The sequence below is a fragment of the Felis catus genome, chromosome A3, assembly GCF_018350175.1.
Source record: "Felis catus isolate Fca126 chromosome A3, F.catus_Fca126_mat1.0, whole genome shotgun sequence".
NCBI classification, from domain to species: Eukaryota; Metazoa; Chordata; class Mammalia; order Carnivora; family Felidae; genus Felis; species Felis catus.
Window position 1 is genome coordinate 63,710,777 of NC_058370.1, and position 20,436 is coordinate 63,731,212.

Sequence of the window (20,436 nt, forward strand, 5' to 3'; positions counted from 1 at the left end):
TCAATTTACATGATCCATGAAGGACTGACTATCCGCATAAATGCTGATGATTTGTTCCAGTGCCAGGGTACTCACAATTCTTGTTTCAGGTTCAATGCATCTTCTGCATTATCATGTCGACAGCACAAATTTATTAAAGCTGCATAGCCACCAACAACCATGTCCGATTCATATTTTGCTTTCAATTCAAGAGCTTTTTGCATATTCTAAAATAAAGGACAGAAGTAAAAAAGAAAGAAGGAAGATGGTATAAAATGATATAAAAGTAAAAATGTAAAATCTCTAAGTTTAACACTCAGAGTGTAGAAAAAGTTAATAGCACTTTAAAAACAAACGGATCCGGTGTTAATAATTTCACCTTTCTCCTTGGGGTGTTTTTATTCACCTTTCAAAAGCAGCCAAGATACATATGTAGGGTTTAAAAGATTTGTCACATGTAACGCAACATGAGCTGCTATGCCAAATCTGATGTTTTAGCTTTGTAGGTACTGTATTGTAAAAAAAGATGTCCAAATTAAATGTGTACCAAGTCAGCTCCTACTCGCAGTCCAATGTCCACACAGAGAAATATGTATCATCGCAAAGCTCCTCACAGTCGACTTTAATATCCAAGTGAAGAAATATTTTACAATTCAACAGTACCATGTTATAATCTTAAACTCAGTTATGCTTTTTTCCCCTAGAAACACAGGCATACAACCAAATCATATTGAACTAGAAACTGAAAAAGTCTAGTGATATACCACAAATTGCAGACACACACTAAAACGAACACACAGTACAGCTGGACGCCTGCTGAAAAAATGCAAGAGACCCTTTATCTCAGAAAGAGCTTTTTTCCAGCAGGAAAATGGAATTTCAATCCCTGCATTAACAACCTAGTAATATTTGACTTGCAAATGACTACTGCATGTATCAGTTGCTTGACAATCTAGATATAAGAGACCGGAGCCATGGCTTGAAAGGACATTTGGCATGTATGATAAACCTATCACGGCTGTTACTATCATTCACTTTGCAGATTATCGTAAACAAACTACAGCAACCCGAAAACATGCCATTCAAGGTGTAGCTGAAATTAGTTAACCTTTCATTTAATTGCACTCTTCACACATGATGTATAATAATCAATTGTGAAAATCATAAATATTATATTTGGCTTTCTTACTTTTATCTATAAGAATTTTTTTTTTTACCTTAATGGCATATTTGAAATACTTAAACAAATATTACCTCTTCTGAACAAAGCACTAGTATGAGTTGTTTTAGGACATCTCCTATAGGTTGATTTTCAGCTTTTAGTTTTTCAAGTGTAGACTCCAAAACAGATGATGTAAGCTGTGTAGTCTACAGGAATGGAAAGAAAAGAGAAATTTACTACTAAAAGAAAATGTACCCCTTGTCATTCTTCCCTTTAAACTGACCTTTCCTAGATGTCAAAAGTGCTATCAAGGATATTAATCTGGGGAGCCGGATATGGATACACTTCAAGGGTTTTTGAAGTTCCTGAGATACATATGCGAATTTCTTAGATATGCTGATTTTTCTAAGATAGGGAATAGCTGTTACTAACTTCTTAGATATGTACTGATGACAAAAATGTTAGGAATCACTGGTTTTATAAGGACACAATCTAGAATTCTCATTAAATGTGGTGGTTATATAGCATCTAGAATCTACTCAAAAGAACCTACTTACTTTTCGAGAGTCTATCTTCTCTCTGTCAACCAACATATTAACATCCTAAAATTGAGATTTAAATTAGAATTAAAAAACATATGGAAAAGTATATCAGCAAATGTCAAAAGCAGATTTTAGGAGTTTCAGCTCATTTTATTATGTTTTCATCTTTTCAAAATCTTCCAGAAATTCTATTCATACTTCATTAACCATTGTAATGTTTTAAACATATTCTTTGAGATATATAAGCAATATTTACCAACCATCAATGAAAAAAACCTTATTTTCATGGTTGCCACGTGAACTTTTTTTGCCCAAAAGCATCACACTTAAGTAAAATTTTAACATGCTTTTATATATAAATCAAGCATTTTTAAAAAGTTTACTATTTCACACACCTTAATCAATTCAGGAACGTGGTAGCTATCCAGTAGATTACGAATGCCTCTGTAGATATTTTCAGGAATTTTTACATTCTGTGCAAAGGGAAAGGAGGAAGAAAAAAAAAAAACATCCTGAGTTTTAGACAACCAAACTGAAATTTGTCTAACAGAAATTATCTCAGACATAATTTAAGTCTCCAACTCGTGTATGTCATTGAGAAGTGGTCTGGTTGTACTTAAAAGCAGCAATTTCAAATCTAATAGATACATGTCAGACAGGACAGGCATTATATAGCAAAAAATGAAATGGTACCATCTCCTTCAGCTGATGGAAGTATTGTCTCAAACGCTCCTCCTTGGCCTGTACCTCTGAGTCACTCATGCTGTCAATCAAGTTATAAAGAAAATAGCCAACAGCTTCTGTGGAAAAAAACAAGAGAAAGCATTCCACTAAAATTACTGAGACTGTCATGTTATCAAGATTAATTTATAAGAAATCATTTTGGTGTGAGATGTCACCCTGATGAGAGGCTCTGAAATGGCAACAATGATCACTGAGGCATAGAGATTATGTGGTTTGGGAGCACATATCTAACTGGTGAGTGAAAGGAATATTAATTATTTTCAGACCGAGTGACAGCTTTTCAGTACTGAATCTTACTTCAATCTATTTTTTTCCACCACTCTGTGACAGAAGTGGTCCTGCCCAAGGCCTTACCCCTTTCCTGTCCAAATCACGAGTAGGAAGAATAAATAAATGCCTTGTACACATTTCTGTACTAATTTTTTTTTTGTGGACAATATTTGGGGAACACGTAAAATTAGAAATGGCTGCTAAATGTTGAGTACAGAAAGTTAAATAATTTTAATAAGCAGATGCAGTAATCCTGTGGAGAGCTGCCTATTAGCCAATGAAAAACCAAGATTAACAAAGATGTTGTGTAACAACAGTAATTTTCCTATGCGTTCAAGCATAAAATGTAGAGGGCCATATGTTAATACCTAGAATAGAAAATCTGAACTTTCAAGAAGGGTACCTTCTTAAAGAAAACCATATACGTTTTCTTTATAAACCTTCATAAAGAAAACCATCTAGGCTTCATTAGGTGGAAAACAAAAACCATTAAATGTCAAAATAAGGCATTTTGGATAATAAATTATATTTACGTAGGAATAAATCTAAAGATCTCTTTTACTATCTTATAAATTTAAAATTAACTATACCTCCAAAACATTAAAATAACAAACACTAAGAATACTGGTTTGTAAGCCTATTTTGGTAGGTGCTGTAAGAGGCATTTCTTCAATATCTAAGAAGGAAAAAGCCTCCAACCCTGTCTTTAAAAAAATTATAATGATAAAACCAAACACCTCATAGATCTCAAAATGTTGTAGTTATCAATATAAAGATTTATAACCAAATGTTTTCAAATTTCACTTTCAAAAAGAAAATGTTTACTGCCGTAATCCTTCTAGCCCATCATTACACAGAAGAATGGATTTGTGGATAAGTTACAATCATCGAAATTGAAACGCTACCCGTTGGTCCTGGAGGCTCCTGGCAATAACGTCCATCCTTGTACAACAGTTCTGTTATCTGGTAAGACAGAAAATGCGTGCATTGCAGCAAGAGAAGCAAACAAGAACAAATACAATCTGAAATTGAATTCTTGAAATAATAAAACCTCTCCCCAGTAAGGTATTATTCTGTATCACAGTTATTCAACACTACCCCACCTGCCAAGGAGATTGTTTCGTTTTTAAATAATAGGTCTTTAAAAACAAAAACAAAACAAATCCATGTCGAAGAAAAACTACAGTGTTTCATGAAATGTCACTAAACCGATTTGTTTATATATTGTTTTAAATAAATTGTTAGAAACAGGACAGAGCTTATAGGAATTACCAATCAGTATTATTTCTCATCATGTTGTTTTGGTCTTGTTGACACCTAGCCAGTTTCCACCTTTAAATGAAGTATTACAGAAGTAATAAAGTAAAAAATATCCTGGACTCGTAAATAGCTTAATTTTTTTTTAGTTTTGTTTTTTTTTTTCAAACGACATTTTCCCGGTCATTTCAATGGCATTAAAACCAAAGGGGTCAAGAGCTCTAATGTGCTTGTTCTCAAGGATTCTTAGCACAGGAATGCACAAATACTCAAAGACATACACACCACTAATTCTTCAACATTAATTCTGCAAGCCAATTTTAACAAAAGAAATCCAAATACGTATTTCATGATGAAAATGATTACAAAACCTATAGTACTGACTTGTAACTTTTGGACACAGTGTTTGACTATGTATCCTTGGGCTGAAGATAGTAAGAAGGGAGTTAAGAATTCTAAACTACTTTATGGGTATTCTACGACTGAATTTATTTGCTCTTAAAATATTGCCTGGCACATATTACAAGTGTTGACAACTCAAAATGCAGTTACTTCTACTACTATTTATTTGCTAATATAGAAAATTAGGCAAAATTGGCCACATCCCACTTTACTCCACCATGTAAATCATGCTGCAGTTAATGGCAATTCAAAGGATAGTTAAGGTAGACAGTACTTAAAAACAAAGTAAAATGAAACAGTTCTTACCTACAAACTATTTTTCACTAACACAGACATGTACAGAAGACAGACAATATAATCCTACTAGAAGTTGTAATTTATAGCCATCTAATAGATGTAAGATAGCCACATTTAATACTAAATTTTGAACAAAAACACATTTCATGAATAAACCAATAAAAAAATCTTTCTAGTCAAAAAATCATTTCTAAATACAGATATCCCAAGCATAAGTTATAACTGACTGTATAGTTTGGCAGTATAATACTTAAAACAGAATTAAAGGAAATTTAGATTAAAAAAAATTTTTTTTAATGTTTATTTATTTTTGAGAGAGAGAGAGAGAGAGAGAGAGAGAGAGAGAGAGAGACAGAGCGTGAGTGGGGGAGGAGCAGAGAGAGAGAGAGACACAGAATCCGAGGCAGGCTCTAGGCTCTGAGCTGTCAGCACAGAGACCAATGTGGGGCTCGAACTCACAAATTGTGAGATCATAACCTGAGCCGAAGTCAGACCCTCTACCAACTGAGCCACCCAAGCACCCCTATGGAAATTTAGATTTTAAAAAATACATATATTGGAAATTCCTGTTAACGATGTATGTTCTGATTTTATTTAGCTACAAATGTTTCCTCCAATTCAGCATAAGGGTAATGGTACTTCTTGCATAAAAGCAATTAACTTTTTAAAAAACTAGCAATTTAAAATTGATCTATACATCATTCATATACAGAGACACATAAATGTCCATATGTATATATAACTTAAAAACTAATTATTAAATTTTATGCCAAACGTCACTGCAATAATGTTAACAGCTGTCCTTTGGAAAAGATGAAAACCTTACGAAGAATTTAGGACGAAGTCAAGGATCACTGCAATAATCAATTTCAGGCTCTAGGAAGACAGTTTGAAAACTACCGATTTCAGGGGCGCCTGGATGGCGCAGTCGGTTAAGCGTCCGACTTCAGCCAGGTCACGATCTCACGGTCCATGAGTTCGAGCCCTGCGTCAGGCTCTGGGCTGATGGCTCGGAGCCTGGAGCCTGTTTCCCATTCTGTGTCTCCCTCTCTCTCTGCCCCTCCCCCGTTCATGCTCTGTCTCTCTCTGTCCCAAAAAATAAATAAAAACGTTGAAAAAAAAAAATTTTTTTTTAAAAAAAAAAACTACCGATTTCAAGACTCTAAAATTCATTAATTTATAATAATATATCATAAATGTACGAAGCTACTATAACTTTTGCTCTTAAAAGCATTTTAGAAATCACCTTATGAATTGCATTATGAGGAGTACTTACCTTGCTCCAAAGATTTATATCCATAGACCTGCAGAGGGCAGCAAAAGATTAAAAATAAATCCAGAGGCTTAAAAAACATTGTAAGTTACAACACACTGGCAACTATTATATGCAATGCAGATAAAAGCCATAAAAAAAGTAAGTAAATAAATTTTTCCAAAGTTAAGTTGAATTTTTGGGATAATCTGGAAAGGCTGACTCTTTGAACTCAATCAAAATAATGATTAATTTAAACAAGAATCATTAAGAATCATCCCTAAATCTTTGCGTCCAAGTTTAAAAGAGCAGGATATATATGCATACTCTCGAAGCATCTTCCCACAGACTGTTTATTACTTGTCTTAGTAAAGATAGAAACCATATAATGGAGAAATTGAACAACACCTTCACGAGGTGATCAAAATTAGACTAATGGACATTGCTGATGGACAATGTGTGATTTTTAGATTTAACTCCCTGAGGGCAGAATATCACTCCAGTGCTATTCCTCCAGGCAGTAATGTAAAACCTAAAGTTAATCACGGGGAACCATAGTAAGGAATATTCTATAAAATAACTGGCTTGTATTCCCCAAAAATGTTAATGTCATAAAAGACAAAAGCTGAAGAAACATTCTGGATTAGAGAAAATTAAAGAAAAAGGACAACATCCATCCATGAAGGAGCTTCTGGAAGAGAGGGGGGGAAATACATACATACATACATACATACATACATACATACATCTATCTATGTATCTAGAATAAAAAGAGCCATATTAGATAAAAGTATTCCATCAATGTTAAATTTTCTGAATTTGTAAACTGTGCTGTGGTTGTGCAACAATATCCTTGTTGTGTAGTTGGTTCAGTCAGTAGAGCATGTACCCTTCTAAGTTCAAGCTCCTTATAGTGTATACAGATTACTTAAAAATAAAACCTTAACAAAAAAAAAAAAAAGAATATCCTTATTCTGTAGAATAACCCCCCCAAAATCATAAATTTTATTATGTATATGTGTGTACATTGATTGATACATGTACACATGCATACACACAATAAGCATGGGTGTATATTGATTGATAGAGTGAATGAATAATAATAATGTCGAAAAATAATGTCGAAAAATGCTAAAAGTTAGTAAACGGGGCATATAAGAGTTCTTTGTACCATCCTTCCAATTTTCTATACATTTGAAATTACTCCAAAGAAAGCAAAAAGAATGTCTCACCCAAATTTCTCCTATTTAAATGAAAAGCCATTTATGAAACAGGATAACCAGTGAACCAGTGTAACCAGTCTTACACTATTTTTAAGCTTCATAAATTTAATGTCTACAAGTTCTATACATTTAATTTAAATATATCATCTACTTTAAAAAGACTATGTGTTTTAATGGTAATTTTATTTTTTTAACGTTTGTTTATTTTGGGAAGAGAAAGCATGAGTGGGATAGCAGCAGAAACCCAGGCTGCACACTGTAGGCACAGAGACTGACATGGGGCGCAAACCCACTAACCGTGAGATCATGACCCAAGCCAAACTCAGGAATCGGGACACTCAACCGCCCGAGCCACCAAGGCACCCCTTAATGGTAATTTTATAATGCAAATATAATTTACTAAAACTTACAGACTATATTTACTAACTACATATATTTACATTGTAAAATACCCACAAAATCTACAAGCCTTTTTAAATCTATACCTTTTTAAACTTGATGTTGGGCAGCTTTGAGTGGACTGAATTTTGATATATGGAGTTAACAAGGCACTTATTTTTTATTCTAAAAACATATTCAGAATGGGGGCGCCAGGGTGGCTCAGTCGGTAGAGCATGCAACTCTTTATCTCAGGGTTGTAAGTCTGAGCCTCATGCTGGGTGCAGATAGATATTATTTAAAAATAAAATCTTAATCCCTCTCAAAATAACACCAGGATTCTTCACAGAACTAGAACAAATAATCCTAAAATTTGTATGGAACCAGAAGAGACCCTGATAGCCAAAGCAATCTTGAAAAAGAAAACCAAAGCAGGAAGGCATCACAATCCTGGACTTCAAGCTATGCTACAAAGCTGTAATCATCAAGATAGTATGGTACTGGCACAAGAACAGACACTCAGGTCAATGGAACAGAAAAGAGAGCCCAGAAATGGACCCACAAACGTATGGCCAACTAATCTTTGACAAAGCAGGAAAGAATATCCAATGGAATAAAGACAGTCTCTTCAGCAAATGGTGCTGGGAAAACTGGACAGCAACATGCAGAAGAATGAACCTGGACCACTTTCTTACACCATACACAAAAATACACTCAAAATGGATGAAAGACCTAAACATACGACAGGAAGCCATCAAAATCCTCAAGGAGAAAGCAGGCAAAAACCTTTTCGATCTTGGCCACAGACACTTCTTACTCAACAGGTCTCTACAGGCAACGGAAACAAAAGCAAAAACAAACTACTGGGACCTCATCAAAATAAAAAGCTTCTGCACAGCAAAGGAAACAATCAGCAGAACTAAAAGGCAACTGACAGAATGGGAGAAGATATTTGAAAACGACATATCACATAAAGGGTTAGTATCCAAAATCTATAAAGAACTTCTCAAACTCTACACCCAAAAAACAAATAATCCAGTGAAGAAATGGGCAAAAGACATGAATAGAAACTTCTCCAAAGAAGACATCCAGATGGCCAACCGACACATGAAAACATGCTCAACATCACTCATTATCAGGGAATTACAAATCAAAACGACAATGAGATACCACCTTACACCTGTCAGAATGGCTAACATTAACAACTCAGGCAACAACAGATGTTGGTGAGGATGCAGAGAAAGAGGATCTCTTTTGCACTGTTGGTGGGAATGCAAGCTGGTGCAGCCACTTTGGAAAACAGTGTGGAGGTTCCTCAAAAAGTTAAAAACAGAACTACCCTACGATCCAGCAATTGCACTACTAGGCATCTATCCAAGGGATACAGGTGTGCTGTTTCAAAGGGACACATGCATCCCCATGTTTATAGCAGCACTATCGACAATAGCCAAAGTACGGAAAGAGCCCAAATGTCCATCGATGGATGAATGGATAAAGAAGATGTGGTATATATATACAATGGAATATTACTCGGCAATCAAAAAGAATGAAATCTCACCATCTGCAACTACGTGGATGGAACTGGAGGGTATTATGCTAAGTGAAATTAGAGAAAGACAAATATCATATGACTTCACTCATATGAGGACTTTGAGACAAAACAGATGAACATAAGGGAAGCAAAAATAATATAAAAACAGGGAGGGGGACAAAACATAAGAGACTCTTAAATATGGAGAACAAACAGAGGGTTACTGGAGGGGTTGTGGGAAGAGTGATGGGCTAAATGGGTAAGGGCATTAAGGAATCTACTCCTCAAATCATTGTTACACTATATGCTAACTAATTTGGATGTAAATTTAAAAAAATAAAATTGAAAAAAAATAAGTAAAATAAAATAAAGTAAAATAAAATAAAATAAAATAAAATAAAATAAAATAAAATAAAACAAAATCAAATCAAATCAAATCAAATCAAATCAAATCAAATCTTAAGAGGTGCCTGGGTGGTTCAGTTGGTTAAATATCCAACTCTTGATTTCAGCTCAGGTTGTGATGTCTCAGTTTGTGAGTTCAAGTCCCCCATCAAGCTCTGGCTGACAGTGCAGAGGCTGCTTGGGATTCTCTGTCCCCCCCCTCTCTGTCCCTCCCCCATCTCACGCGCGTGCATGCACTCTCTCTCTCTCTCTCTCTCAAAATAAATAAATAAACATTTAAAATATAAAAATAAAATAAAATCTTAAAAAAATTATTTTTTTCAGAATGCACTATCAACACACACCAAAAACTTAGATGAATTTCAGGGGCATTATGCTGAGTAAAAACAGGCCTGTCTCAAAACATGATTTACTTTGTGTGTCCATTCATATTATCTTTGCAAAATAACAAAATTATATAAATTGAAAACAAATTAGTGGTTGCCACAGGTTAGGGATGGGGTGGGGGCAGGGGTAGGACTACAGGGGGAGCCCTGGGGGGGGGGTATGCAGGATAACTGTGGTGATGGAGTAGTTCTTTATCATCACTGCAGTGATGGTTACGCAAAGCTACACACACAATATAAAATGTCAGAACTATACACACACATTATACCAATGTGTTTTGATAATGTACTATAATTATGTAAGATATAACCAGTGGGGGGAAATGGGTAGAGAGCACATAGGCCTTCTGTATCCTATCTTTGCAACTTCCTATGATTCCATAATTATTTCAAAATAAAAACTACAAACATGTCCATGCATGATGAAATCATCCCTCCCACTGATGCACATTAAGGAATTTTGGAAAAAGAAGATGGACTCTTAGCTATAGGTGTAGAAAAAAATGTGTATGAAGCCCTGTGTTTAGTATAGTGTCTGTTTTCATTTGGGAAAAATTCTTTGAGAAATCAGTTAACAGAAGAAATGATAAACTGACCTAAAAATCATAGCTTAGGGCTGTAGCAGAAAACAATGTCTCAACTATTAATGAGAGTTTTCATCTCGCCCATCCATTGACTACAGTGCAGCCTCCTTGGACTACTTGACGTTTCCATATGCAAAAAGAAAAGAAAAAAAAAACTTTTATTTTGCCAAATAGTTAACTGAAAGAAGGGTGAGAACTCAAGATATGAAAATATAATGCCGCACAGTGAATGTAAGATACAGTAAAGTCTATATTGATAAAAATAAGGCATCTTTTCTGACCAGGCCAGAAACAGCTTTGATTTAATTCCAAGGAATCTTAACCTATGGGTACCTACCACATCTAAGGAATTGGTAGGGGTGCAGGGTGGTGGGGGAGTGAGAAGCAGGGAAGTTTGCAGGCAAGTTAGAAGCCAATGCCCCAAAGCACACAACAGTAAGTGGCAAGACTTAAGAGCGGTGTGTCACCTTTTTGGTATCATGGACCCCTTTTTGGGAAGCTGATGAATCCCTCTTCTCAGGTACTGCTAATTTTGTCAGGTGTGATAATATTATAGTGGTCATGTTGTTGTATTTAAAGTAAGTTCTGAGGTGTATACTGAAGTATTTATAGGTAGAATGACAAGAGGTCTGTAATTTAAACAGTCCAAGTTGGGTGGGGGGGGCAGGGGAGGAAACAAATGAAACAAGATGGTCTAAATCTTAACTGTTTGCTAATGGGTACTTGGGAGTCTACTTTTGTGAATGTTTGAAAACTCCATAGTAGAAGACAAACATTAAATAATTTGGGTGTAAATTTTAAAAAATAAAATAAATAAAAATTAAAAATTCTTCTAAATAAATAAATAAATAAAAAGACAAACACTATCTCTGGTCTAAATGTTGCATCTCTATTCCAATGCTCAACATTAATCAGCTGGGCTTCCTTTTTTAAGAAAAACTACTTAATCATATCTCTCACCAAACATCAACGTACATAAAATAAAAAATATTAAGATACTAAACTGCCCTCCAACCTGGCAATAAGTACCTAGGAAAGGCATAGAAATAAACTTTCAAAACTGTACATTTATCTAAAACAACTGACAATGACTAAAAGCACTACCTTGAATGTGAACCTTCATGATGGATGGCACAGGTTCAAAGAAAAAGTGCAGAATCTTTTAAAACTAAGTTTTTGTCAAGAAAAGGCAACACTTCTTCACTGAATGTTCACTGCTATCTGGTCTCTGGCCTCAAACCTCCACTGAAAGTACTCTTGCTAAAATAACCACTAATCTCAATTCAAATTTCAACTAACGCTTTTTAATCTCCCTTGACTAAGTTTTGAGATTTGTGTTGTTGATCATTCTCCACCAGTCTCCTACTGATGCTTCTCCTTTCAAAGGACTCCTTTCAAAAATTTCCTTCCTATCTGCTCCTTAAGCAATACTCTGTACTGGGTTCCAGGTACCTCATATTTTTTTACTTATTTTTAAGACAATCCTGTAGGTTTTAAAATTCCTTATGTTTTATAAGGAATATAAAAATATTCCTTATAATTTGTAAGGAATATAAATATATTCCTTATAATTTATAAGGAATATAAAAATATTCCTTATAATTTATAAAGAATATAAATATATATTCCATATATATATATATATAAAATATATATTCCTTATAAATTATAAGGAATATAAATATATTCCTTATATTTAAGACAACCCTGTAGGTTTTAAAATTCTTTGTTTCACAGAAGATGAAACAGACTTAGAAAGGCTAGGTACAGGGGCGCCTGGGTGGCGCAGTCGGTTAAGTGTCCGACTTCAGCCAGGTCACGATCTCGCGGTCCGGGAGTTCGAGCCCCGCGTCAGGCTCTGGGCTGATGGCTCAGAGCCTGGAGCCTGTTTCCAATTCTGTGTCTCCCTCTCTCTCTGCCCCTCCCCCGTTCATGCTCTGTCTCTCTCTGTCCCAAAAATAAATAAACGTTGAAAAAAAAATTTTTTTTAAAAAGAAAGGCTAGGTACAGTAGAAAGAGAAAGACTGAGAAAGGCGGGCTCAGCTGGTACAGCATGTGACTCTTGATCTCAGGGTCATGAGTTCAAGCCCCATATTGGGCACACAGATTATTTAAAACAAAACAAAACAAAACAAAACAAATCCATCTGGGGCGCCTAGGAGGCTCAGTGTGTTAAGCATCTGACTCTTGATTTTGGCTCAAGTCATGATCTCAGGGTTGTGAGATGGAGTCTTGCATCGGGCTTCACACTAAATGCAGAGCCTACTTGAGATTCTCTCCCTCCCTTTCTCTCTGCCCCTCTCTGTGCTCTCCATCTCTAAAAAAAAAATTTTTTTAACAGCTAAATAAAGTTTCACAGGTCCCTCAAAAGGCAACTCAAAGGACCCCACAAACTGTGGATCACCTTCCCTTACCTGCACCCATTTCTCTCCTCTTTGAATATCCACTGTCAGCCTTACCTTCATTACATAAATCTTTCAATGGCTCAAAGCCATGACTCAAAGTCCAAACCTCACAACTTAGAAGAGATCATTGGAATGCACTTCCTTTGCCTTAAACAAATTCTTACTCATCCTTTAATACTCAGCTCAGCACCTTTTCTGCACATCTTAGCCCAGACTCATCCCTCCCTTGACCTTGGTAGAAGACATAGTACCTTCTCCTCTACACGTTGGTAATGATCAAGACCAGTTTGCAGGTGCTTTCTTACTTTCTGGTCTCCCAACTATGAACAACTTGGTGACGGTAAGTTTCCTGTTCATCCTTGGATTCAAGGATGAACCTATTATCTTGTGGTCCCAGCATTTGGCACACACAAATAAGTTAAAATTTCTGAGCACTTAAACCATAGTTCATGAAATACTTCCTCTGCTCCTATAAAGATGTCATGAATGGGAGCATCTTTTCTGACTGAAAAGAGGGCCTTACAATCTGGCATTTAACTTGGTGAATTCAATAGGGTAATGCCAGAAACTTCATTTTTTTTCCCCAACATATGGAAAGGAGCACCACTTCAATGGAATAAACAAACTCCTACTTGCCAAGTTTAGACTATTGCCATTGGGTCAGGAAATCCCTCCTTCTATCACAGAACTCTGTTTCTGTGGCAAAAAAAAGACTTAAATACTGGCATGCCAATTTGGAAACATTTATCTTTTTGACATGGTATATTCCCAGCCAAGTTGTGAACTAGCTTCAGTGACATTTTGTGTCTTAGAAGTGACTCAATATTTCTGGTGGTAGTATTCAGTAATATATAATATGTATACTGCCCTCTTTCTTATTTGAACTTTGTTCAGCTAGCACTATTATTAGGAGGAAAGAAAAGTCTTACTCATACTTAATGTCAGCCTGCCTTGAATCTGACATAGGAATTTACTAACTTTATCAGTCAGATCTAAAATGCCCTTTAAAACAGTCTTAAAAACAGCCTTATCTTTTAAAAAAAGTTTAGAGTTAAGAATTCGCTAATAATCTTAAATAATCTCATCTTCACTAAGCAGTATTGAATTTAAAGTTTTCTACAGGTGACTTTGCCTACAAATGATAACAGACAATTTATAAACTGGAAAATTTTAGGAAGGCATATACTTCTTTTTCTTTTAAAGAGAGAATGCGAGGGGGGAGAGAGAGAGACAGAGAGAGAGAGAGAGAGAGAGAGAGAGAGAGAGAGAGAGAGAGAGAATCTCAAGTGGGCTCCATGCTCAGCACAGAGTCCGATACGGGGCTCAACCCCATGACCCTGGTATCATGACCCGAGCCAAAATCAAGAGTCAGATGCTTAACCAGATGAGCCACCCAGGCACCCCAGAAAGGCATATACTTGATTGGTAATCAATGACCAGGTCTTGAGATGATCAATTTACAGAAATACTAGCTCACCAAACACTACTCTCAGAAGACATGGAGAAAACAGTATTGGTATTTCAAAACTATTGCGGGATAGCATAAAAAATTAATCTGGGCCAACAGGTTACAGAACACATGCTAGGAACTATTTCCTCATAGACCCTGGATGTACTACTAGAAGGCAGTTTATTTGGTTTTTTTATTTTACTTTTTTTAAAAGGCAGTTTATATTAAGGGTAGAGAACTATCCCAAAATTGCATTCCAGTACTGAAATGCATATTCAAGTTTCCCTTATGATTAGCTAAAGTGACTACAGTATCTCATTTAATGCTCTAGAACTTCTTACATTTCGAATGACTATGAATAATCCTTCATAGTCTTTACTTTTGGTAAGGAGTAACTAAGTGAATCTCTTCTGTGTTCATCCTCCCGGCAGTTGCTGAGGGTTAATCTGGACTCTATTGGGAATGCAGATGAGTACCCAGTTGTCTTCTCATTCAGCCAATTCTAAACTAGAGTACAAGACCCTGGAGAAGCATGGGATAGGTGACTGTTTTAATAGTTGTATTAAATGTCCTGCAAAGGGATTTTAAAATATACATACTATTGGATTCAGCATCAAATAAAAGAACAGAAAGCTACATTAATCCTAAGATACTGGACTGTAACAACATTGATTACATTCCGAATTTTTAATAGTTTTTGTGGTGGGAGAGAGCGAAAGAAATCACCTAGTTACAAATGCTTAAAAATATGCTATGAACAATGCCAAATTACCACAGGCTGAAACTTTTCTGTATCTACAATAAGACAAACTCACCAATGTAACAGTTTTGAACCTGAAGACTTAAAAATACTTTCCTGGAAGGGACTAGTTACAACTTGTTGCAGTGTAGACTACCAGAGAGAAGAGACCCTGGCTGAGAGCTCTGGAGATCTGCAGAGCTGACCTCAGTCTTTAGCGGAGTACTTACAATCACATCTGAGTGAGGCAACAATCTGCAGCCTAGGGAACTATCCAAGACCTTTTGAGGGACTGAAAAAGACAACTCCCAAAACTCACACAGGGGTTGTAATAGCTCACATTCCCAATGATCTCAAAAATACATGGTCTAGGGGTGCCTGGCTGGCGGAGTTGGTGGAGCATGTGACTCTTGATCTCGGGGTTGTGGGTTCAAGCCCTATGCTGTGTGTAGAAATTATTTAAAAATACTAACAACAACAACAACAACAACAAAAAACATAGGCTAGCAGGCAAAATACTCACAAGAATACTGCCTCAATAATGGAGCTGGATTAATTTACTGGGAATAATCCTAGACTGAAGGCTGATCTAGTCCTGTGTAAAGCATAAAAGCAACAAGCACTAAGAAGACTGTTCCAATAACTTAACTCAAAACATCAGAACAAAAGCTCAAAAATTTTTAAAAGAATAAAAAAAAATCCACATTTAACAATAAAATCTACAACTGGCCTCCAATCAGAAATTACAAAGAAACAGAAATGTATGATGTATGCTGAGAAAAAATTTAACCAATGGAAACAGACCAGAAATGATACAAACAATAGAATTAATAGACACATCAAAACACCTATCGACAATATTCCATTTAGTCATGAAAGAAGAAAAAAAAAGCATAAGCATGTCAAGGAGATATGGAAGATATGTTTAAAAAATCCAAATTGGATTCCTAGAAATTAGAAATATATCCGAGATTAAAATACATTCTAAATGTATCTCTGCCTCAGCCAAGCCTCCGCACTGCACAAATTAAGTCTACTTTCTTCAAGATAAAGGACAAGTTCCCATGTTATTCACCACATTTCAGTCTGATCCCAACCAGCACCTCCAATCTCCACAACAAATACTTGCTGAATTAAAGGGAATGCCTAAACACAGAGGCAGACAAAAAGGCCTCTGTAATTAATTCAACCATGTGCCAGGTATTAATCTAGAACTGGAGATAGCGCAATAAACCAAACAAACAAAAGGTGATGTTCTAATAATCCAAACAGCTGCCACAAAATCTGTCACAAAATAATAACAAAAAGATACATACCCATGCCCTTACTTAGAACTGTTTATTTTTCCAAATTACAACAACTTAGTTTACCTAATTTCCCAGCCCATAATAAATCAAAAATAGCAAATTACTGAAAGATGCATAGGTTACTTAAATACACTGAAAGATGTCAAGAGCAAAGCAAAAGCTCTTACAGCAAAGATGATGACACAAAATTAAAAAGCAGAAACAGAGAGGTGCCTGGGTGGCTCAGTCAGTTAAGCATCCAACTTTTGATAATGGCTCAGATCATGATCTCACGGTTTGTGAGATTCAGCTGCACTGTCAGTGTGGAGCCTGCTTAGGATTCTCTCCCTCTCTCTCTGCATCCCCCCCCAAATAAACAAACATTTTTTAAAAAGCAGAAACAGAAAACACAACAAATTTAGTGTAGAGGCAAGCAACTCTGCATACTTCAATCACTGAGGCACTCCCAGCTCAATGACTGACCTAGGTATATACCAGAACGTACAGTGTGGTTTTTTTCCGTCACACTGGACCAACTTTACAGTCCAAATACCTTGTTTAAGAAGACTAGGACATGTGAAATGTAACAACTGCCATTCAAACGGACTACAAAAACATAACATCAGTCAAGTTAAAGAAGGAAATACACAGGCCTGGAAGTTTATACAACAAACTTTCAAGGACAAACAAATGACAATGTTACTATTTCACTTCATAATATATTATGGGTTTTTATTTTAAGTTTACTTATTTATTTTGAGAGAGACAGAGCGCAGAGGAGGGGAAGAGAGAGAGGGAGAATCCCAAGATATGGGGCTCAAACTCACGAAACTGTAAGATAGTGACCTGAGCCGAAATCAGGAGTCAGATATTTAACCAACTGAGCCACTCATGTGCCCTGGTTCTTACTTAGTTTTATGGGTTTTTTTTTAAAAAATCTGGCTCTGCTAGCATTTTGATCCACTTAATTATGTATTTTGTGTTTTTAAACTTTAAAGGTGTAGCCCTTGGTTTGTGTTTTAACCTAATTCAAAACTATGACTGAAAAGAGTGGAACCACACTGGAAATGGTAGCAACACAGAATCCCACCGACCTGTTCTACCTCTCCTGGCCTGCAAGGGAGGTGCTGGAGAGGTCTACAAAAAACCCTAGTGTTCCCACCGATGAAACAGGCTAAAAATTACTGAGATTAGTATCAGAAATTAGAAATTAGAAAACAAAATTAGAAACCTGTCCTTTTGTAATTACCACTGTGAACAACTGATTCAACAAGGATTACCAACGACTGCTAAAAAACACTGAATGAAAGGTTCTGTGAAAGAGGACAGACCCACTGTCTCAAAGTATCATCCCACAGACTTCTCACTAATCACAAAGGGAGTGAGGTTCCTTTGCAAGAGAGACATGGCGGCCACCACCATAACCAAGTGATCAAACTCAGCTGATGGCACCAACATTGTATCTCTTGCTGCAATAAGAAATGCCATCACCTATCAAGTATTCTTGCTAAAAATATTCAACCTGAGTCTGATTATGAGAAAGAAACTGGATGAATACAAAATGTGGGAGGGACATTCTACAGATCAAGTAGCCTGGGACCCTTCAAAAAAGTTAATGTCATAAAGACAAAAAGAAGGTAGGGGAATTGTTCTGGATTAAGAGAATATAAAGAGGCAGCAACCAATGCAATACATGCACTTACTGAATCCTCAATCAAAAAGTAAAATAGCTATAAAAGAAATACTTAGAACTAGGGACAATCTAAACATGAACTATGTATACTAGATGATATTATAATATTATTAAATTTTAGGAGTGATATCGGTATTGTGATTATATAGACGACGACCTTATTTTTTTTTTAATTTTTTTCAACATTTATTTATTTTTGAGAGAAAGACAGAGTGTGAGCAGCAGAGGGACAGAGAGAGAGGGAGACACACGATCCAAAGCAGGGTCCAGGCTCTGAGCTGTCAGCACAGAGCCCGACATGGGGTTCGAACCCACAGACCGCAAGATCGTGACCGGAGCCGAAGTCAGACACTTAACTGACTGAACCACCCAGGTGCCCCACGATGATGACCTTGTTCTTAAAGAGAAAAAAGCTGAAGGATCCAGAATCACGATGTCTACAACTTCAAGTGGTTCAGCAAAAATGGAAAAAGCATATATACATATATACATATGTGCTTGTGTGTACATATATGTTTGAGAAAGCAAATATAGCAAAATATCAAAAATGGTGACTCTACATAAAGGGTATGTGGATGTTTCCTCTACTATTCTTTCAACTCATTATGTTTGAATTATTTTGAAAATAACAACACTAAGAAGGAAAAAGGTCATTAACATCCCCTGAGCACACAGAGGAAGACCGTAGTATTATCCTCACTAAAGTCACCTTGTAATTAAATATTCAAAGTACCATTCAAACATACATACAACTTTGGAACTCCAACCTGCCATTTTCAAACAGTGCTTTCTTCTCTGATACAAGACCTTTACCAAATCTGTGTGTATTTCTTGGAAAAGATGATATAAAAGACTGCCTGCACTCAAGTCAACTACTTAACAGGAAGAAGAAAACAGGTAAGGTTATTTCAGGTAACTAGTGAATGGAAAGATTTGGAAGACAAGAATATCTGTATGTTTCCTTACACAGCAGGTCAAAAAAACAGGAGCAATCAGGCATAGAACATTATGTAAGGCAATCATCTTACCTCCTAAAGCCTAGAATTAGGCTGCCTCTCAAAGAAGCAAATGAGAAAGGCAATGTATTTGATTCCACTGCAAAAGAAAGTGATCATCATTAAATCCCAGACCAAACCCAAAAAAACTTAAAAATTATCACCTTATTTGGAAACACATTTATAGCAATACTTTTTCATTTTCATTTTGGAAATTGTTTTTAAAACGGAAATGTTCTGATACAAAATTAATTAGATAATGCAGTAATATATACCTACAACATAAGCCATCCTTTAAAAACATTTTTATTCCATGTTCATGAATATATACAACTAATGAATTTGTGTTTTTTTGGTATAAATGGTAATAAGTAATCTACCAGCACAATGACAGTCTGGTACGCATGCCAAAACTGTACATTACTAGACAACGTGGCCCTACAAAGGAAGAAACTGTAACTACCCATAGGACTTCTGTCCTTTAAAGGAGAAAAGTTCTGGGGCACTTGGGTGGCTCAGTTGGTTAAGCGTCTGACTTCGGTTCAGGTCATGATCTCACGGTTCGTGGGTTTGAGCCCCGTGTCAGGCTCTGTGCTAACAACTCAGAGCCTGGAGCCTGCTTCAGATTCTGTGTCTCCCTCCCTCTCTCTCCCTCTCTGCCTGTTCCCTGCTCAAATTCTGACTCTGTCCGTCTCGCGCACGCTTGCTCTCAAAAATAAACATTAAAAAAAAATGTAAGGAGAAAAGTTCTTTTCTCAGAGCAGCACTGGGTTCTGTAGAACCACTTACACTTTGTCATTCCATTTTCCACTATGATCAATAACCTCATACACGTAAGAGTGACAGCCTAAAGTCATAATAAGTCTTCACCTCTGTTAGATAACTGATTTATATTCACCTTCCACTTTTCTAAGTATTTGCTTGTTCTATTATTCATTTTATCATTTAACAATTTACAACGTTGTATGTTTCAATGATGATGTCGTAAGCCTGATTGTCTTACCACATAAGGCCTGATTCTTCACATAACCCTTACTAGCAAGGGAGGAAATCAAAGTAGGTAACTCCTGAATTTGTTTTTCCCTGCCACTGTATTAAAATGGTGCCATGTTGCAAGTAACTGATTTAATCTTTTCATACATAATGTGACTACTGAATGATCCAAGATGGACAGAATTAGAGAGGAGCTCATAGTCGAGGTAAATTCTGAAAACAGAATTAATAAATACAGTTTAGTGAAGATTAAGATACCTGGTTAACTTAAAAACAAAAACACAACTCATGGGAAAGTCACATAAGATTTTAAGAGTATTTGCCCATCTCTTCTAAACATGAATTAAAATTTAACTCACACACATAAGAAAACTGTTATATCCTTCAACAGGGAATATAAGTTTCTCAATGGTTTTACACAGAACTAAAAAATCTGAAAATCATTTTTTAAATGACCAGCATT

The 20,436-nt window shown here is 36.0% G+C and overlaps 1 protein-coding gene across 1 annotated transcript in view; it reads right to left on the reverse strand.

The window, feature by feature from the left end:
* Positions 1-20,436, reverse strand: part of LRPPRC (leucine rich pentatricopeptide repeat containing) — a 111,626-nt gene that overhangs the window by 55,139 nt on the left and 36,051 nt on the right. Inside the window, exons 14-21 of the mRNA XM_011281043.4 lie at positions 19,014-19,080; positions 5,930-5,957; positions 3,603-3,660; positions 2,377-2,483; positions 2,079-2,156; positions 1,699-1,743; positions 1,234-1,347; positions 76-206 (exon numbers count right to left, since the gene is read on the reverse strand). Of these exons, the coding sequence (XP_011279345.3) occupies positions 76-206; positions 1,234-1,347; positions 1,699-1,743; positions 2,079-2,156; positions 2,377-2,483; positions 3,603-3,660; positions 5,930-5,957; positions 19,014-19,080 (628 nt within the window). The remainder of the gene's footprint in view (positions 1-75; positions 207-1,233; positions 1,348-1,698; positions 1,744-2,078; positions 2,157-2,376; positions 2,484-3,602; positions 3,661-5,929; positions 5,958-19,013; positions 19,081-20,436) is intronic.